Below are 20,533 nucleotides of genomic sequence, written 5' to 3'. Positions count from 1 at the left end.
GGATGTGTTAAGCTGTAGCTTCAGCCTACACCTTTTCAGACTGTAGGAGTCTGATTTGTGTCTGTACACTCAAATCTGTAGTTAAAACGTGCATACGCACGGATTAAGCACAAATCCGGGATTCATCAATATGTACTTACCTGAATTTGTTCTTACTCTGTAAACAAATTTAGAACTGCCTTAGACCATGTGTACACACAAATCATAAACATCCCACGGTCTTAAAAGTGATGTAGTCAATATTTATTCAATGTTAACAGTATATTGGAACCACAATTATTCAAAAAATGATTGGGTCTAAGTATACAACATTTCAAAGTGTGAAACTGCTAATAATACACAATTAATTTACTAATTATAAAATTAATAGCTAAGAAGTTGTGATCCATAAATCATCATCATAAATGTAATGAAATTATTAATTTATTAAAATTAGATGACAATAGCTTATATATCTGAGTAGTGGCACAGAGAAGGGGGTCTGCTTTCACTACGTCACGACCTGTTGTGGACAGAGATGAAACAAGATGCGCACCTGGTGCAGCAGTAGAGATTTATTTAGATCAATTCCACAGATTTACACATTTAACAACTTTTTATATAGTTACGGATGTAACAACGGACGTAGTGGTGCAACAGGTATGCAGACTGTATACAGGATTTACAATCAGGCTCCAAGCGGTTGTGCCAATGACATATTCACCAGCCAAATCTGCCTTTTCTGGCTTCTACTTCTGAGCAGTAAAGTTTTTCTATATTTTTACCATCACGGTCCTCTCTGTTACCGCACCGCTACAACAGAGCTTTCTTTATATAAAGTAATGGAGGTTTGGTAGGATGCTAATTACCGATAGCTGGCACGCGCCTGATTCTGATTCACTAACATACACACGGTGGTAAGAACTAAATTGGTCGCTGCGCACGTGTCATGAATCCGACGGTAATTCTGCGTGCGCACTTATTTTGTAAGAAAATTTCTACGCACATATTAGTGCATCAGGCCCATTATGTTGTGTCCAACTGTGTTCTTTGAGTAACTGTCTTTTAATGTATGTGGACATATATGTTTGTATACAACCTAACTGTCTCGTTATTGATTGCAGACCAAAATACATTTCAGTGTATATACACTCACCGAGCACTTTATCAATCTAATGTAATCGAATAAACAGCTCTGCCATGAATTCAACTTTTACGAAGTTTATACATTTCCAGTTTTTGTTGACATTGTTAGAAAGGTGAAAAATTTTACTTTACTATGAGGTCGTAGGAGGTGTTGGTATACTGGCGTGTTCCTGATGTTTTGCCCCCCTCACATATGTTAATGGGGTGGACAAAATATTAGGAACACTCATATAATCATTTACGACCTCAATAATAAATATCAAGTAGAATTATCACCGTTCTCACAATGTCAATAAAAACTTGAAATGTATAAGCTTCATAAAAGTAGAGTTTATGGTAGAACTGTTGCATTAGATTGCACAGGTGTTCCTGATTAAGTGCTTGGTGAGTGTATATATAGAATTCATAATATTTTTATATATTAAAAAATAAAAACACATATTACATTATAAACATTGTAGAATCAGCCAGAGAGGTAAATTTCAACCAACTTCAAGATTAAAACAGAACACTCCTTTTTATTTCCTTTATTTTCCTTTTATTTCCACAAAAACACAACCACTACATATTATATCCATAGTTCCTGCTGTATATCTGCAGGTTTTCATGGTCAAGTGTAGAGCTGATGAATCTCTGTAATGGTAAAGTAGAACTGACAGTAATTGTTCAGGAATTTTATTGATCATAGTGCTAAAGCAGGCAGAAAAAACATTTTCTGAAGTCATGCATTTTTTACAACTGCTTGATAAATCATTAATCACACATTCTTATGTCACAAGTTCATCATTTCCACGTTCATCATTAGTAAATTCTTCTCAAGCAGCCAACAAAGTGTTAAGAGGGATTTACTGGGAATCATTTGATGACATTCTGACAAATGGACGAGTGGCAAGAAGTAAACCAGTTCAAATATGTAAATACACTTTAAAGTAAAAACATATCCTGCAAACAATAGTTTACTTAATGTCTGTCTTGCATTGTTTACACCTTGAAGAGTCTTTTTCACTGGTCTAATAATGTATTTACCAATGACTCATGATCACCTGAATGCAAATACATCATAATATTAGCTGACTTAATCAAGTTGATTAGAAATATGCTAACTGTATGGATTCTGGCATTACGAAGGTGGCAAAAGTTCCCTGAATTCTGGGAAAATAAGGCTGCTGGACAAAGCTGCATCTGGAATAAGTCACACGTTCTCTGTATAACTTCATAAATATAATAACTATAAATTCAGGGTCTGGATGAGTCTGAATAAGCAAGGCAGGATGAAATGATGATAAGGCAAACAATATTTTGCAACTGTATCCTGAGTTTAAGTGACAGATCCTTTTTCCAGAAACCGTGTATCTATATATAGAAAAGTTATTACAAAGTACATTAGAATAAGGACAAGATCTTCTCAGGTTTGTAGGGTTCATTTTTTGAATTTTCCCAGGTGTTCACGGGCAACTATGAGTCTCTGGATTTGAGCTGTGCCCTCATAGATCTAAAAAAAGGAAATAAAGAAGGATGTTATGTTTTGCCAGGTACTTTTAAAAGTTGCCAGCAGTGATTAAATGCACCTCAACCCACCTGGTAGATCTTGGCATCTCTCATCAGCTTCTCTACTGGGTATTCGCTGTTGAAGCCGTTGCCTCCAAATACCTGAACAGCGTCAGAGGCCACCTGGTTGGCGATGTCTCCGGCGTACGCCTTGGCAATGGAGGCAAAGTAGGTGTTTCTGCGGCCCTGGTCCACTTCCCAGGCGGCCCGCTGGTATCCCAACCTGGCCAGCTCCACCTTCATCGCCATCTCAGCCAGGAGGAAGGACACGGCCTGGTGCTGCGAGGCAGGAGGACAGAGAGGCGCCTGTTAATCCTGTTTTTATCTTTGTACTTTGAACATTGAACAATTGTGTAGTCACCTGACAGTCAGTTATCATTACTGTTAGTTGGAGTGATAAAAAAAAGGTGTTGTCACTGTTATTTCTATATTTGAATGTCAGATGAATCCACTTATTACCTGTAATGAATTTTTCTGTGACAGTTTTCTGTTGACAACTTATTAAAAAAAATAAAAATAAAAAGATGTGTGTGAACAAACCTCAGCAATAACTCTGCCAAACGTCTTCCTCTCCAGTGCGTAATTGGTAGCTTCATCAAGTGCCCTCTGTGCCAAGCCAGTTGCTCCCGCTGCAACCTGCATTACATTAATTACATTATTAAATGTCAGTCTGGTGATGTCTTTTGTTTACTGCAGTTATGTCTGTGGCATTTTTTCCCCCCATTAAGTCAAGCAAATACTGTGATGAAGTACTTCTTGGATCCATCCACTAATATAAAACATTTTATGAACTGTTTAAAAAGGTGAAATTACTATCAGTCTGTTGAGGCTCATTGTTTTTAAACTGGAGCATTTTAGTTTAAACTGGTGTCACTTAGATTTCATGCCAAAAGTTTCTTGCAGCAACAGGATACTGTTGACTACACTTCACAGAAAACAAGGTCCTGTTGTGAAAAGGCTAAAAAAAAGGCCCAGAAAATGTTTTTGTAATAAATGCTTAAGAATAATATTTGAGAGAAAACTGAGCTGCTGATTTTGTTGATGAATCCCTCAAAGTTGAAGAAGGCCAAAACTGCAGTGTTTTGCACTGTAAATGTTTTTTTCTGATATTGATCAAGATTTTCATACTACTGATCTTTTATAGATTTCCAATAAAACCAACCAACAATTTAATTCCAGTTGGTTCTGAATAAAAATAAAAATAGTGAACTATATCCATGGAGTAACACAAAAGACATAAATACATGAGTATAACAAGCAAAGTTTCCATCCAAATGCAGAGCAGATTTTAGTCAAATTTCCAGAAAATCTAGGAAAATGCAAAATAATTCACATTTCCATCCACTACAGTCATTTGAATATCAGGAACTGGGCGCATCAAGATCAACAGTTGGTGGAACCAGTTCCATTTATTGAGTGCAGAAGAAGAGGACGCATTGAGATGACGCAAGTAAACAAGTGTCAGTCAAACCTCACTATGGAAAACCATGTGAAAAATGTGATGAAATACAACATTTATGTTTGCTTCATGTATTAATTTGAGGAATGTTATAGTCTCTTCACCGGTCCACATGGATCTGATGTAATGTCTGCCGCGAATTGTTGTCTCCTCAATGGAAGCTGGAGTCACATGTTTCATGTATGTGATGATTTATTTGTTAAGTCTGATTCTGCTGCACTTGGTGGCATTTTCTTCTTCTTTATATAAACTTTTCCACCTCAGCTAAGTGTAAAAACATCTTTGCAATATTTAAACTTTTTTCCCCCCAGAATTTCCAGCATCTCCATTCAGCGTTTTTAATACTGAAAATGTGCATTAAAAACATGGATGTAAACCCAATTACAGATATTCAGTTGAGTTGAAGGTAGAAGACTTACTGGTGGCCTGGTCTTGTCGAAGGCACCCATGGCAATTTTGAAGCCGGCTCCCTCTGTGATCAGGACGTTCTCCTTCGGTATCCTCACATCCTCAAAAGTGATGCCTCTAGTGTCAGAACACCTCTGGCCCATGTTCATCTCCTACATTCACAAAACAGACACAAGGACACTTGATCTCATGGTTTGTATGTCATCTAATAATTTACACAGCACTTATTTAAAAAGTATTGTTTATAATGTACTTAACAAGGAGACAAATAATATTCCTCTGAACTCAGTCTCAAACTAGAGAGACAGTCAGCAGGTTCGTGTCTCTGAATCACATCACTGAACTAAAAGGTTTAAAGATTTTGAAGAGATTGATATTGGAGCTTAGTCAGCCATAAAAATACCCCAACAGGAGGAGGAGGAATGTTTTCTTCAAACTGACATGGGTATAAGAAACTCAAAGCCATGTATCATGTGTCCATTTTAAAACAATCAGGGCTTGTTTCAAAAGCACGTTTATCAAATTATCTGATATGTTTGCAGAGTCAACACAGACACAGACAGACGGAGGTCACAACTCCAGAAACACTTGGCCTTCATCAGGGTGAGACTGAGGAAATATTTCACTACTAACAAGCCAGTTTTGCAGATCAGGCGTAACATCACATCAGCGTTTGAGTGATATTTTCCGAGTTGCTCTCAATTTCAAGGTCAATTTCTCTTACAAAAGAAAACTCTTCCTTTAACACTCTAAACTACTCCAAGAAAAATATTATGATTATAATGTGGAGTCTGTTCATAGATTAGAGAAAAAACAATTTCAGCGTCATCTTACCTTCCTTCCTACTTGAATTCCTGGAGTGTCAGCGTCCACAATGAAGCCAGTAAAAGCTTTGCCTGCTGGACATTTAGGATCTGTATTGGTGCGGGCCAAGAGGAAGTACCTAGGAACACAACAAGACGTACAAACGGTCAATTACTTCCAGACCAGAAGACATTACCCGGTTTATAGTAAAGTATTTACAGTCATGGTAGTTTGATATGTGTACACACCAGTTAGCTTTACCACCGTTAGTGATCCACATCTTCTGCCCATTAACAACATACTCATCACCCATCTTCACAGCTTTGGTCTTGAGTCCCGCAACGTCAGAGCCCGCCCCCGGCTCTGTGACGCAGTAGGCCTGCCGAAAAGACACCACACAGTTATTAACACCGTTTGTTTTTTTCTTTTTGATTCTTCTTGCTGGACTTATGCATGTCCCCTCACAACTTGTTAAAAGTAACTTCCATAATTAGAGATCAGTCTCATTGCAATAACAGCGCAGCTCTGTGTGGCAAGACTAACCTTTATTTTGGTAGCATGTGAAGTTAACTTTGTAGTATTTATATTTGCCTGTGTCAAATAAAATGAAATACTTACACACATAAGAGGCTCCTCAGTCATCCTTCCCAGGTATTTCTTCTTTTGTGCCTCATTGCCAGCAAGAATGACAGGCATTTGCTATGTGAGATAAACAGGCATAAGTTAACTTAATGACTGATGTGACAGGTGTTGAAGGCAACAGTGCTCTTAACCTCATCTCTAATGACAGAACATTTCAGTTTCCCCTTAGCAGCCTTCTGTTATTTGTGGATTATCAAAAGGAGCAAATTGCTCCTTCGTCTCTGACTACATAAAAAAGCTCAGATGCCTCAGAACACTACCAGCTGAAAACCATGATTCTTATTTTGCTGGCGGATCCCAACATCATAGTTTGACAGTATACTGTAATGTTGCATAAAAAAGGAGATTGGTGTCATGGTTTTCTTGTGTTTAAGGGCCTCACATGTGACCTGTGTTGCTTCTTGGTGTACTGAAATATGTTTGCTTTGATATGTGCCTCATTTGCTCAGTGGGCTAAAACAAAAACAGAACAAAAAAACTTAAGAAATACAGTATGTAACAATGCAGACAGTTTTGAGAAGTGGTGGTAGGAATTTCAGTAGTGGATTACCTCAAAATATGTGTGTGTATGTATTTTTTGCCATTTAAATTAACTGATTAAAAACTGGTTCACTAGCAAACATGATGAACAACTTACTCCTAGAGAGTTTGCCTCAATAGCAGTCTGTACTCCTGTGCAGCCATAAGCCAACTCTTCTGTGATGAGGCAAGTGTCGAAGATCGACAAGCCCATTCCACCTGAATGCAAAAAGGCAAACATGACAGGGTTTCTCACTCCATTAACATACAAGAGGGGTGCAAAACATTAGGAACACCTTTCAATATAATGCACTCCAGTACACCACCCTCACCCACTGCCACCTCAATAATAAACATAAAGTAGAATTATAACCTTTCTGGCAATGTCAACAAAAACTGAAAATGTATAAGCTTTGTAAAAGTAGAATTTATGGCAGAGCTGTTGTATTGGATTGCATTAGATTAAGCATAAAGTTTATAACCAGGTGACCTATTGATCCGTACAGTGTGAGCATAGAAGTCACAGGTATTGGCTGTACAGAAAGGCTGATTAAAACATGTAATATGAGAACACACAATGTAGAAGATTAATGCTTATAAACGCACACCTGAAGTGAGCACAGAAAAGCTTTCCAGCTTCAGCAGATGAATGTGAAAACATCTGTCCAGTGTCAAACGGCACATATATCATTCTACACAGTTTAGTAACAATAAGCAAAACACTTTTTTGAGTGGAAGGGGACTTTATGTGTGGCTATTGTTTAGGCCACCATCTACAAACTAAACTTAATGTCAGACAAGGTGCATCAGGATCTGGGTGGCCCATCATAAAGAGGGTTAGGCCGCATAATACTATGCAACAGTTTAAATAAGGAAGGTAATTTTGAAATGGCAAACAAACAGCAAAATAACATACCATACTCTTCTGTAATGTGACCGTTTAACAGACCAAGCTCCCATGCTTTCTTGATGATGGGGACAGGATACTGCAAAATGACGGGACATTTAAAGGTTATTCTAAATAGGCCAAAATGTAAAACTACAATTACCCAAATTTGAAAAACAAACATTGGTTTGTTTACACGAAAACTCTACAGGGCCCCTTCAAAATGGCTGTATACTCCTTCAGACATGCTTGTTGGATGGTGGAAATGCCCATTAACCCCCCCCCCCCCCCCCCAGCTCTCCTTTTTCATTCATGACAACTATTTGTCACTTTTATGTGAGTGCAACACTATGACTGCTTTCCAGTCCTGTCTGAAAATATGTGCTGTTATCCCCGTATTTAAATCATCTCCCCCAACCCCTCCCCTCTCTGTGACTGTCGGTTTTTCACTCCGCCTTAGAGTGAAGGTGTTCAATACAACACATTTAATTTCCGACGTGGTTGGAGAGCACATCGTAATAACCAGTAACGAGTAGCTTTAGGCTATACAGTACACTCACTGCAGGCTAATCTTTGGACTATACTTACTTCACCACTTTTATCATATTCTGCTGCAACAGGGACAATCTCTTCACGTGCAAACTTCCTCGCCAGCTGTTGGAACTCTCGCTGCTGATCTGACAGCTCTGTGGACCAAAACAGCAAGACGACCCATGATGAGCAGCTTCAACAGACACTTTAAAAAAGACTGGTTCTCATTTTTTCCAAGTCTGTCTTAAAACAATACTTACCTATATGTACACTGAAAGAGTTACTGGTCACTGTAATCATTCCTTCACTCCATACTGGCTGTGAAAAGATCCCTTAAAACTTAACTATAAAGTGATTTCAATGTAAGAGATGGGGGACAGTCCTTGTTCTGATTAATCAATAATGAAAATAATCGTTAGTTGCAGCCCTAGCAACCAGTAACTCTTTCAATATACACATGGGCATGTGAGTATTGTTTTAAGACACATATGAAAAACTGTTCATGTATCCTTTAAAGTGAAGTTCTCACCAAACGAGTAGCCGAGAGATGCTGAGTGGTCACTGGATGACAATTTGGCGTTGGCTGCAGCACTGGAACTCTGCAACCGGATCCCTGACCGCACACTGGCTCTGAGTACCTGAGTGCAGTGGTGGAAGAAGTATTCAGATCTTGTTTACTTAACAAAGTTCTGATACACAAACCCGTTTTCAGTTGTAGGACTTTTTCTCTAATCTTTGATTTTTGGTGAAACATTGGATCATTTATTGAAATGAAACCATGTGAGAGGTTTAGAGGGAAAAATCACTATTGCTGTTAACAACTCATAGACATCTGAAATGTGGCCCTGACTACACACTGCTTTTTGAAAGACGTCAAAAGCCAAAAAGGTTGGAAACCACTGGTTTAATCTTTAACAATGTGTTGTATTTAAAAAGCTTGTTGTATTGTGTCAAATCTTCATCTGGAAAGTAACTAAAGCTGTCAAATGTGGTGGAATGGAAGTATAAAGTAGCATCAAATGGAAATACTGAAGTAAAGTACTTAAGTACAATACTTGAGTACCGTTAGCGTTAGATTAGCTATTTTCCACCACCGCCTTTGTGTGCGTGGAAGGGGGAAGTCGGCGACATACAACCATATTTACCTTACACAGGACACCTCTACATCGTATACTGTTTTAAGTCACAAGCTAGTATGTCTTTACTGTGTAATAAAACGGTAACAGAGCTTGTCGAAATACTACGATAAAGCGTTTCAAAATGTCACACAACCGTTAAGCAACAGCTAACGTAGCTATTTGCTAAATGTTTGCTAATGTTAGCCAGTGAAGTGACGTAACTAGCAAACATTTCCCTTGGTTGACAAGAAAGGAGAAAAATGTAGGTCAGGAGGACAACAGGCTTCCGTTAGCAATCTTTATTTGTCAAAAACTGTGAAATCGTACAGGCGAATTGTGGCTAATATAAAGATACTCACCTTACTGAACAGCATTGTTGTGACAGTTGCGTAGACGCCGCAGAAATACTTGACCAATACCTTTGACCTACATATAAAAAGGCGCCTTCTCGACCAATCACAGCAGCGGGTTTGGTCATGTGACATCGCCTGGCATCGGGGAATGACTTATGCCCCAGTTTGTTACCTAACCTAACCTCTGTTTTATCACCAATGCTACAGCCCTACTCTACGAGTAATATAACGATGCCATTTAGTGCTTTATAAATGAAAAATATATGCAGATATCACAAAGGTTCATTCTGAGTGACTGTTTTATCATTTAAAGATACACCTGAGTATCCACAATTACAGCATATTTTAGATATCTAGGCTGTTGGAAAAAAAAGTATTCAGTGAATATATTTATAAAGGACAGGTTCACAGTTTTTCAAGTGTGTCTTAAAACAGTAGTCAGGTGTCGACATGAACAGTGAGAGAGGTTTTCCTCGCTCTAATCATTCCTCCTGTTCATACTGGCTATAAAAAGATCTCCTTCAAATGTACTTTCAGTGTAAGTGATGGGAGCTGAAATCCATAATTTTGTGCAAAAATGCATTTAAAAGTTTATCCGAAACTTATATGAGGCTTCAGCAGTCTGAGTTAGTCATATCAGGTTGATATCTGCCAGATTTACAGTCTTTTTAGCGTTAAATTCCCTTTTTGTGTTTCCTCGGCCAGTGTTTCCCTAAACAACAGAAAGAGGGACTTTGGCACTAAAAAGACAATAACGTTGAAAGATATCTATTTGATTAGACTCATTTGGATGACTGAAGCTTCATATTAGCTTCAGATAAACTTTTAAATACATTTTTGCACAAAAGGGGGGTTGTGGATTTTGTCCCCCATCACTTACATTATAAGTGCATTACGAAGGGATTTTATAATGGTCAGTATGAACAGGAGGAATGATTACAGCAAGAAAAACATTTCACTGTTCATTTGGGCACCTGATTGTTGTTTTAAGACAGACTTGAAAAATTGTGAAGCCTTCCTTTAAAGTATGCCTCCACTCAAAAGTGTTTTGCTGATTGTTACCTAATTTAATTTTATGTTTTAGCAGGAAAAACAGCAGAGCAACATTACAGTATTAGCTGTGACTCAGTTTAGAAATAGCTTTGCAGCAGGTTTCCAGCTGTACCAAAGTGAGGAGAATAAAGAACAATAAAATAGAACGAAAACAAAACAAACAAAGAAACAATTACCATTAGCAAAAAGCCAGACAAAAATCATTCTTCAGACCTATTTATAAGAGTGAATAATTAATAGAACAATACAGCATTTGGCAGAACATAGCAAGAAAAGTAGAGGTCACACTGACATTGCTGTTTGACTGTGTAAATGGCTCAGTGTTTGCCAGCAGCTGGCTTTGACACATCTGGAACTCAGTGAAAATATAAGAAACATGTTTGTTTTCCACATTTTTGTACTTGAACCAAAAATCGAAAATAGATTTGTGTATCAGAACTTTGTTACTTTGTACTTAAGTAAAAGTAGCAGTACAACAGTGTAAAGGCAAAACTTTTACTTGTAATGTAGTAAACAAATAGTGAAGTAGAAGTACTGCAGTGTTATCAGATAATTTTACATAACTATTAAGAGTAAAGATACTTGTGCAGAAAAAGTAATTATAGCTCTCAGAAAAAGTACAATATTTGCTTTTGAAATGTAGTGAAGTAATACTATAAAATTGCAGAAAATAGAAATAAAGTATAAATACCTGATGATTTACTGTATTTTCCATCATTCTCAGAATAAGGGTCACATTTCAGATGTCTATGAGTTGTTAACAGCTCCACCAAATAGTGATTTTTCCCTCTAAACTTCTCACATGGTTTCATTTCAATAAATGTTCAAATGATCCAATATTTCACCAAAAATCAAAGATTAGAGAAAAAGTCCAAAAACTGAAAACAGATTTGTGTATCAGAACTTTGTTTTTTCTTCTTTCTCTCCCATTAATCATCTCACGACCCCTCAGATTTATCTGGTGACCCTTTGGAGGGACCCGACCCCTAGGTTGGGAACCACTGGACTAAACTAGCTAACTGTATACAAAGTAGTTGAAACTAGCTCCACCTTCAGCAGCTACAACAGTAACATGCTGCTTACACACTGATGCTTCACTATTAATAATCTAATAATGTCATATATAATAATATATCAGTCAGAGGGACCAAACCACTACTTTTACTGCAATACTTTAACTACATTTTGCTGCTAATACTTTTTTCATGCAGGACTTTTACTTGCAATTGAGTATTTTTACATTGCTGTATTGGTGCTTTTACTAAAGTAGGATTTTAATACTTCTTCCAACACTGACAGATTAACAAACATTGCCCTTTAATCATCTTTTAGAAGTTGATGGTAGTTTTACAGGATTTAACTCCAAAACACAAGATGGCGGTAATGAGCCGTTAAAACGTCAGTTAGTTGCCAACCGCCATTAAAAAATAAAGAAGAGGAAGAAGCCGTTGAAGTCTGATCATGCGACAATTTTCAGAATGGTAACTTGCATATTGTTGACAATTGAATGGCCTGTCAGTGTGTTTTAAGACAACATTGTAGCCGACGCGGTTGAAAATGCCCGTTTGGCTTCATTATATCCAAGTTTAGCCTCATAATGACAGATAGTGTTTGACAGCAGCTAACTCGGTGGATAAAATGTAGCTAGGATCAGTGTTAGCACGTAGCTTAGTTGATAGCACAGCCTGTCTAATCTATGTTCATATTTAGCCATTTAGCTTCATCATATGACTGATATTACTTGAGCAGTGAAATGATGGAGGCCACAGTTTAACCACATATAAAATAAAAAAAGGTCAGTCAGAAATGTTTTTAAATGTTTGATGTGTGTTTAATGTCAGGGTACCCAAGTGAAAGATGTCATCCTTAAGCCTGATGCTCCCAACACTCTTCTATTGGACAAACATGCAGACTACATCGCTGCCTACGGCTCCAAAAAGGATGACTATGTAAGTAAAGTCAATTTAAGGGGATTTCTAAATGTTTTATCTATCCTGGAGGGGAAATTCGCATGTTACAGCAGTGCAGTAAACAAGGAAAATAAATGAGAATTAGGAGTAATAAATTCAGACAAAATAAGAAGTCAAGTAAATGGAATTCAATCAATATACATTATGAAAATTACAGTAGTTAGGCTATATACATGACCTGACTTGTGTGGATTATAAGAATAAAAAAGAATTGTGCAAAATATGTGCAGAGTGAAGGTTTTAATAGGTGTTGCTGTAGTAATATATGATATATAGGTGAAGTAGTGAATATAAAATATAAATAAAACATGCAGTAGTGTTATCGACACTTGCCAGCTATATTTCTATATGTTGTAGTCCAAAAGTCAGTTTGCGTAGAAAAGTCCAGACTCTTCAGGTTTAAGGAGTGTGTGGGGTGGGATGCAGATGGTGCTGGGCTTTCACAGCTGTTTTATCCTGTTGTACAGTCTGATGGCAGTGGGCACAAATGAGCACCTGAAGCGCTCTGTCTTGCTCTTTGGTGGAATTAGTCAGTGACTGAATGAGCTACCCATGTTTGAGTGAGGCTGGAAATTTTGTAGAAAGCCTGAAACCAGATTAATGTCCACTAGTTTGGAATCAAATGTCCAACAATTAAATACTGGTTGTAATGGTTGGGTGATCACTAGAGCTGCAGCAATCAGTAGATGACTTGATTAGTTTTGGTATAAAACTCACATTGCATTAAGCTCAGGTTTACATTCTATTTTCTATTTTTTTATATACAAACCTTCTATATATTGTGCACTTATGCATTTATTATGGGCATTAAACAAAGTTCATGAACTTAGTCATTCTTTAAACAAAATAAAGATCTTGTCCATGGGTTGTACAGTAAATAGTTCCTGTATTGGAGTTGACTTTATGTCCTGTTTGTGCTTGTCCAGGAGTACACGCTCTCAGAGTACCTGCGGATGAGCGGCATCTACTGGGGGCTGACAGTGATGGACCTGATGGACCAGCTCCCCAGGATGAACCGGCAGGAGATCATAGACTTCATCAAAGCCTGTCAGCACGAATGTGGAGGCATTAGCGCCAGCATTGGACATGACCCCCACCTGCTCTACACTCTCAGCGCCGTGCAGGTGACTCTTAAGACAGTCAGCACCAAATTTGACAGTTTATTACTTATTCTTGTTCTCTCAGAGGGTTTTATGTTGTGAGAAGTTGGAATTGTTGCAGACTAGAAAGACGATACTTTATCATCCATACTTACTTCATTACTTTCATTGGATTCTCTTACTTTCATTTTCTAGCAGTTTCTAGTGGTTTATACTGTTAATTTCACTCTCTCAAGCTGCCTCATTATCTGTGGTTTTTAAGATAATTTTCTCCTGTAGGATCTTTATGATTTAAGGTGATGTTTTTATTTATTCAGCTCCCTGCATAACCTCTGTAAATCCACTTGATTGCTCTGGTTTTTTGACTATTTATTTTTTTGTTTAATTACAGTATTTATTTGAAATCTTTTCCCCAGATCCTGTGCTTGTATGACAATGTGGATGCGATCGACGTGGATAAAGTGGTGGAATACGTCAAGGGCCTGCAGCAGGAAGACGGCTCGTTTGCAGGAGACAAATGGGGTGAGCAGGGTTTGTTTTCTCAAGAGACATTTGCTCCTCAAATAAAAAAAAAAAATGAAATAAAAGAAAAACCCATGTGGATTTTATCCACAGTTTTTAGGATTGTGGATAAAATCATTAAAAATGTCAGCCCACACTTTATGTATGTACAGTATTTCTTTTCATATATATTTATACAAATATACAACTCATGTATTATCCCATAAGAAACAAGTATAGTGTAGAGTCTTCTGTGAATTTAACCAAAGGTCAGGCACAGTACTGTTAGCCATAGAACAAGAAAGATAAATGATATCATTAAGAGGAAACGCTTTTTTCATTATGTCATTTAGGTGAGAGAAGATGAAGTCCTTTTTTATTGCTCATTATATGATTATTTAAGGGCCATATGTTTTTAGTAAAATGTCCTTCATCTTTTAAAAAATGATGATGATAATAAACACAGGTGTGTTTTAGGAAGAAAGCCTTTTCTGTTATTATTATTTTTTTACAGATTTTTTTCATAATTCTTGTCATACCGTCTGCTGAAATCCTTGTAAATAAATCAAAGGACTCTCATTTATCTGAATTATAGCCTGCTTTAAAAATATGAACTAGAAAATAAATAAATATATAATACTATATTATAACAATGACATTTTTTTTTGTCCTCACAGGAGAAATAGACACAAGGTTTTCCTTCTGTGCTGTTGCTACACTTGCATTACTGGTATGTATATGTGACTTTTTTTACAAGTGTTTTATTATTAGCTAATATAACACTGTATGATTTGAAGATGACTCTCTGTTCTTCCCAAAGGGCAAGATGGACGCAATAAATGTTGACAAAGCTGTAGAGTTCATCTTGTCCTGTATGAACTTTGATGGAGGTTTCGGTTGCAGACCTGGTTCAGAGTCTCATGCTGGACAGGTGAGTCTACTCACACACTCACTCAGTGCAAGAAGACTGCTGAGAGCGTTTTATGTCATCTCTCATTAAATGTGACACCTTATTTATCAAAGAAAAAAAAAAGCAGCAACATCCTGAGTTTAAACTGTAACTAAAAGTGAAATTGAAGAAGTCAGATGTTATGTTTTTAGTTCCCACATAAAACATTGAAATTATTACTCTCACATGACAAATATAAGACTGCAGGCTGAGTTTACACTAACAGGATAAACTGTCTGAAATGTGGCTGATATAATGTCATACATCTGTGTCATGAACTAAAAGGATGAGTGATATGTAATGAACTAAATCCTCCTCAAATAAAATCTGTGCGCCCTTTTCCCTTTTTTTGTCCTATAGATATACTGCTGTACTGGCTTCTTGTCTCTCACCGGTCAGCTGCACCAGGTGAACGCTGACCTGCTGGGCTGGTGGCTTTGTGAGAGACAGTTGCCATCTGGAGGCCTCAACGGACGACCGGAGAAGGTTTGTGCTCCTACTGACAAGTTTTTTCCACCTCAGAACAGAACAGTGTGATTCTTCATGTAGTTTTGCTGCTTTTATGATTCACATTTCTTCTATATTGGTCTTTAAAAAGTCTATATAACTGAAAACCACAAGTTTTTAGATGTTGGTTTGAACATCATGAAATTTAGTCACAGGGGAAATTTAGTCTTTTGAATTAGCAGAAGGAGTCAACATTTATAAATAAATCAGTGTATCTACATTTTCAGTGTCAATCATATTTTAGCCGCGCTAGCAGAGTGGCTCTAAGGATGTCGATCCTAATCAGTCAGTCCACGTCTGAACTGAAATATCAACAGAGTAGATTTATTGCAATGAATTTTGGTGCACATATTCCATGTCCGACTCAGGATGAATCACTTTGGTGATCAAAATAAATAACTTTTCACTTTTTAAATTTTCTGGAGTCCTCTATGATAGTAAACTGAATATCTTAAAGACATTTTAGGTTACATCATTTGCTTTGGGAAACATTGAACGCCATTTTCACCATTTCCTGACATTTTAAAGACCAAACAACTAAGCGAGTTGTACAGTAGTGGAATTAATAAAGAATGAAAAAACAACAGCTTTATCTTTTTACAACCAAACATAGGTGGTTACTGTAGTTGATTTTACCTTTTTTAAAATTTAAAAGAAGTGTTCAGGTTAAAAACAACATTTGTCACCAACTCTTTCTCATTCAGCTTCCAGACGTGTGCTACTCATGGTGGGTTTTGGCCTCATTGAAAATCATCGGCAGGATCCACTGGATCGACAAAGCCAAGCTGTGCACGTTCATTCTGGCCTGTCAGGACGAGGAGACGGGAGGTTTCGCTGATAGACCAGGAGACATGGTGAGCCGTCAAACACAACTCCTTTTATTTTATTTTTTTGCATGACTCTGATTCTCATTAACTGTCACCAAACTCTTCTGCAGGTGGATCCTTTCCACACGCTGTTCGGAATCGCGGGTCTCTCTCTGCTCGGAGACGAAACGATCAAGCCGGTGAATCCTGTGTTGTGCATGCCGGAGGACGTCCTGCAGAGGATCGGCCTGCAGCCGGAGCTCCTGAGCTAGCCCCCCCGACTTGTTACGCATGCGCCACCACACCACTCATACACACACACAGACCCAGCTGGACGCCCCTCAGCCACAACCCCCCCCCGACCACCACGGCTGGATGTTGGGAGCAGAGAGAGGACCACAACACATCTTAGTGTTAGCTGAAGTCTACAGACACATTTTAGAGTCAGGTTGTGATCTCCGTTCAGTGACGATGTCGAGGACAGATGGAGTTGCGCAGCTCTGGCAGGATTCCTCTGAGCCGTTCGGTTTTATTCCCTCAGCCACTCATTTTATTATCAAGTCTGTTTTGTTGGTTCGGCTGCAGCAGGAGTGAGTTTGAGAGTTGTAAGATGTTTTGTAGTGCAACCATCATCACTAAAGCCCAGAAACCACTAAGCAACATTCCTTAATTTTTCAACTTGCTCAGTATGTCAGTTTGAGGAGAAACATGTAAAAGCAGAAGGAACTGTTGTGGAAATTAATCAGTTTCCTAATTCTTTCTTGCTCTCAACACCTTTTCAGCTCATCCACTTGCCAAGAAAGTTATTACCCTAATTAGCTTTTTTTTTTTTAGCCAGAAACAGAAACTTGTTTTCCTCTGCTTTCTTATCATGTTCGTTACCCGAATGGCTGAAGGATATTCAGTTTTACTCGACAGATTTGTGCGTTTGACTGTAAAAGAGTGGAAGGATTATGTGTGGGAGAGATCAGCTGAGGTAGAGGAAAGGGAAACATAATGAAGTTAGGGTTGCCATTTCATTATGTTTAGACACTTGACATTATGTTTAGACTATCCTGTTAACACTAGAGCAATCATATGAACACTGTGCTAATAGGTCTCACAATTGGAGATGCAACCTGACAACAGGACAAAGATAGTGTTGTTCATGTCGCTGCATTACAGGTAGAGTCACTGATTCTGGAGAAAGATTGTTCAATACACTGTTTGTCAAATTCAGCGAAAATCTCCTCAAGGTCTGCTAGCTGTCCGTTCTGTGTGTGCGCTGGGAAAAAACAAAAGAAAAGCCGGTGTTCATACACGGCTCTGGCTCTGTAAACGGGAAACAAACAAAGTGGCTCGGGGGCTAAGAGAAGGTGGTGGAGGAAGATGGTTCTTTAGGCCGGATTGGAAAACAGTAAGGGTCTCTGAGTCTCTGATGTCTTGGGGGAGGGAGTTTCAGAGCCTGGGAGCCTCCCTAGGGAAGACTCAGTCCCTAAAACTGTGAACTGTTACTCTTCAGCTAGCGCATCGCTCTGGATTCCACCATATTTCTCCTTTGGTCGTTGCCTTGGCAATGTGCGTCCATAAATTTGAGGGGGGGGGGCGAAGCTTCTGAAGGAGCATGAAGGGAGGGGTGTATTTGTTTGGGTGTTTCAGTTCAAATATCAACAATCTCTCTCCAGAATAACTGACTCTACCTTTTAAACGAACCGCAGTTTACAGTTTTCAGTACAAGCAGACAATTGTTTTGGCAGGATTTGGAAGAAGAGGCAATGTTTGTTGACTGGAGACACCCAGAGGTTGAACACATGGCGGTATCATCGTCTCTCGCCAAGTATATTTAACGTCTTATCTGCAGTCTCAGCTACACTAGTAATTTAAATCTTGTTACTCAGTCCAGTGTTGTAACGCAGCTGTTGGCAGAGAGGTTAGATTTGCCCTCACACTGTGTGTCGTGATACATTTCCAGCCCTAAGTTTTGATTATTCATGAGCCGTTCTGTGTGATGGCTCTGAGACAATTTCAGACTTTATTTTATTAAATCTATCAGATCCTTTTTCTTTTAACTGATGTTAATGTCGCTGCGCTGCTGTCTTACTGATTACAAATGTGTCTGCTGGATAACTGCTCAGTGTTGACATTGTTATAAAAGATAAATCAGTTCTCACGTTGTCCCCAATTTAAGTCATTCTCGTTGAGTGGTTTATTAACGATATTTCAACAAAAGCTGATGTTGACCTGTGATTTCAGGGTTAAAATCACAGTTCCCAAGGATTTGTGCAAAGTTTACAATTATTTAAAATCTTTAAAAACAGCTAAAAACCTGAACTCTGACCTGAAAAACCTGTTAAACGACCAGGCTTTGTCTTTGTGTTGTGGGGCCAAACCTAATCCTAAAAGCTACTTACTGTTACACAACTGGATGTGTGAATATTAATGTAACTTATTTGTTGTTTGTCTGGTTTGGCAATAAATGTACAATTTTCCCCTCAAGTTTGGTATAGTTTATTTTTGCACTAAAAGCTTGAGGAGCATTTTACAAACAGAAAAATGGGAGATCCAACCCAGCCTGCATATGTGGTCGCTCAGATGACGGTTCAACAAGTCTGTTAGCTCACTTTATTAGCTGCATGTGTTGCTTGTATGTTATTTTAGTGGAATCACATGAGTTTGTTAGCTTGGTGTTTTTTAATCTGTGAAAATTTAAATGTGCTAAGTAATTGTAATCTGCAAGTTTCATAGAAGAGATCCAAGATTTTATATTTGACAGGAAATCAAGGTGATGAGAACTATATATCAGTTTGTTCTAGTTTTGACTAGAGCTGCAACAATCAGTCGATCCACAGAAAATTAATTAGCAAGTATTTTGATGATCGATTAATCATTTTGAGTCATTTTTTAAGTAAAAAATGCAAAAATTCTGTGATTCCAGCGTCTTAAATGTGAATATTTTCTAGTTTTTTTTGTCTTCCATGACAGTAAACTGAATATCTTTCGGTTGTGGACTTTTGGTCGGGAGAAAACAAGACATTATATGTTGCATCTTGGGCTTTGGGGGACGGTGCTCGACATTTTTCATCATTTTCTGACATTTAATAAACCAAACAATTAATCAATTAATAGAGACAATAATTGACAGATTAATCAATAATGAAAATAATCATTAGTTGCAGCCCTAGTTTTGACAATAAGAAAAACAGACAACATAATGTATCTACAGGGGCCTCAACGCCTCATGAAGTTTGAGAATCTGAAGAGTAAGTAAACACCACTAGATGGCAGCCTCACCTCTCAAAACACATTCATGGTGACGCAAACAAACTACAATATATGAGGAGTTTCCAGGAAGGATCCTGATAAGAAACTCATCAAGTTGTGGATTGTCAGTGATGGATTTCAGACAAAATTTAATGTAGGTTAAATTCACTGAAGAAACATTTTTATTATGAAACCATTACAGTGAGATCGAATCAAGTAAGTTCTATAGTTGGACCTTTAGTGTGTACTGGGAGTTACTTATGGTTTCTTTTTTATTATTGTGTCAATTATCTGCCAATAATTTTTTTTTCAATGAATGTATTGGTCTATAAAAAGTCATAAAGCTGTGAAAAATGTTTGTTACAAGTTCCAAAAGCCCAAACTGACATATTCAAACTTCTTGTTTGAGATGTAAAATTTTACTTCTGTAGAAGACAAAAAAACCCAGTAAATATTTTCTATCGAGGAACTAGATCCAGTGAACTTTTGGCATTTTTAAAAATGACTAAAAATGATTTTTTTTCCCCAAATATAAACATATTTAGACATTACATTTTTACTAATTTCAATTTTAAATTCATAATAATTTTCTGTTGATTGTCAGTGCTGATATTCTTACCTTCAAAATAAAGTGTCTTTTTTGGATATTAAATCAGATCAAATGAAAGAATAAATGAATGGATGAACTTTTATCTTTTACAAGTATTTGGATGAAACACTTTCACCTTTCCTTATTCATTTTACATCCTAACATCTCATCCATACTGAGTCCTTCCAGGGTGGGTAGTAGTAATAACGCTGCCACCTCAGAAATGCCACACCTGATCCTTTATGAGAAATGATATTTTATAGCAGTGGCAGCTTGTAATAATGGAGCAGCGCAAAGATTGATGCACTCCGCTTGAATAATTAAAGGGAGGTAATTCTCTCCCACTGTTTTCTGCCGTGTAATAAAGATAAGAACTTCCCCTGCAATGTACAGCCTGATGAGAAAATGACACTTTACCTGGAACA

General features: G+C 37.7%; 2 protein-coding genes across 2 annotated transcripts; one reads left to right on the top strand and one right to left on the bottom strand.

The window, feature by feature from the left end:
- Nucleotides 1-1,784: 1,784 nt before the first annotated feature.
- acadm (acyl-CoA dehydrogenase medium chain) lies at nt 1,785-9,504 on the bottom strand. The gene is made up of 12 exons (XM_042429810.1): nt 9,400-9,504; nt 8,452-8,560; nt 7,980-8,077; nt 7,422-7,491; nt 6,624-6,724; nt 5,963-6,043; nt 5,593-5,723; nt 5,375-5,483; nt 4,552-4,692; nt 3,214-3,309; nt 2,704-2,952; nt 1,785-2,617 (listed from the first exon to the last, which is right to left on the bottom strand). The coding sequence occupies exons 1-12, from the start codon at nt 9,412-9,414 to the stop codon at nt 2,546-2,548; spliced, it is 1,272 nt and encodes a 423-aa protein (XP_042285744.1). The 5' UTR covers nt 9,415-9,504; the 3' UTR covers nt 1,785-2,545.
- Nucleotides 9,505-11,816: 2,312 nt separating this feature from the next.
- Nucleotides 11,817-18,754, top strand: rabggtb (Rab geranylgeranyltransferase subunit beta). The gene is made up of 9 exons (XM_042428611.1): nt 11,817-11,927; nt 12,288-12,395; nt 13,343-13,540; nt 13,933-14,038; nt 14,695-14,747; nt 14,838-14,948; nt 15,327-15,452; nt 16,178-16,327; nt 16,411-18,754. Exons 1-9 carry the CDS (start codon nt 11,925-11,927, stop codon nt 16,549-16,551), a joined length of 996 nt encoding a protein of 331 aa, XP_042284545.1. The 5' UTR covers nt 11,817-11,924; the 3' UTR covers nt 16,552-18,754.
- Nucleotides 18,755-20,533: the final 1,779 nt, after the last annotated feature.

This window comes from Thunnus maccoyii, chromosome 12 (genome assembly GCF_910596095.1).
Source record: "Thunnus maccoyii chromosome 12, fThuMac1.1, whole genome shotgun sequence".
Classification (NCBI taxonomy): Eukaryota; Metazoa; Chordata; class Actinopteri; order Scombriformes; family Scombridae; genus Thunnus; species Thunnus maccoyii.
Note: the sequence above shows the minus strand (reverse complement) of the source record. Positions and strands in the feature narration are given on the sequence as shown.

Excerpts from the sequence above, each read along its gene's own strand:
- acadm (XM_042429810.1), bottom strand. Across the intron at positions 2,953-3,213 it reads TTGGCAGAGTTATTGCTGAG|CACCAGGCCGTGTCCTTCCT; the intron begins GTTTGTTCACAC and ends CCTGCCTCGCAG. Across the intron at positions 2,618-2,703 it reads GAGATGCCAAGATCTACCAG|ATCTATGAGGGCACAGCTCA; the intron begins GTGGGTTGAGGT and ends TCCTTTTTTTAG.
- rabggtb (XM_042428611.1), top strand. Across the intron at positions 14,748-14,837 it reads TTGCTACACTTGCATTACTG|GGCAAGATGGACGCAATAAA; the intron begins GTATGTATATGT and ends TTCTTCCCAAAG. Across the intron at positions 16,328-16,410 it reads CTGATAGACCAGGAGACATG|GTGGATCCTTTCCACACGCT; the intron begins GTGAGCCGTCAA and ends ACTCTTCTGCAG.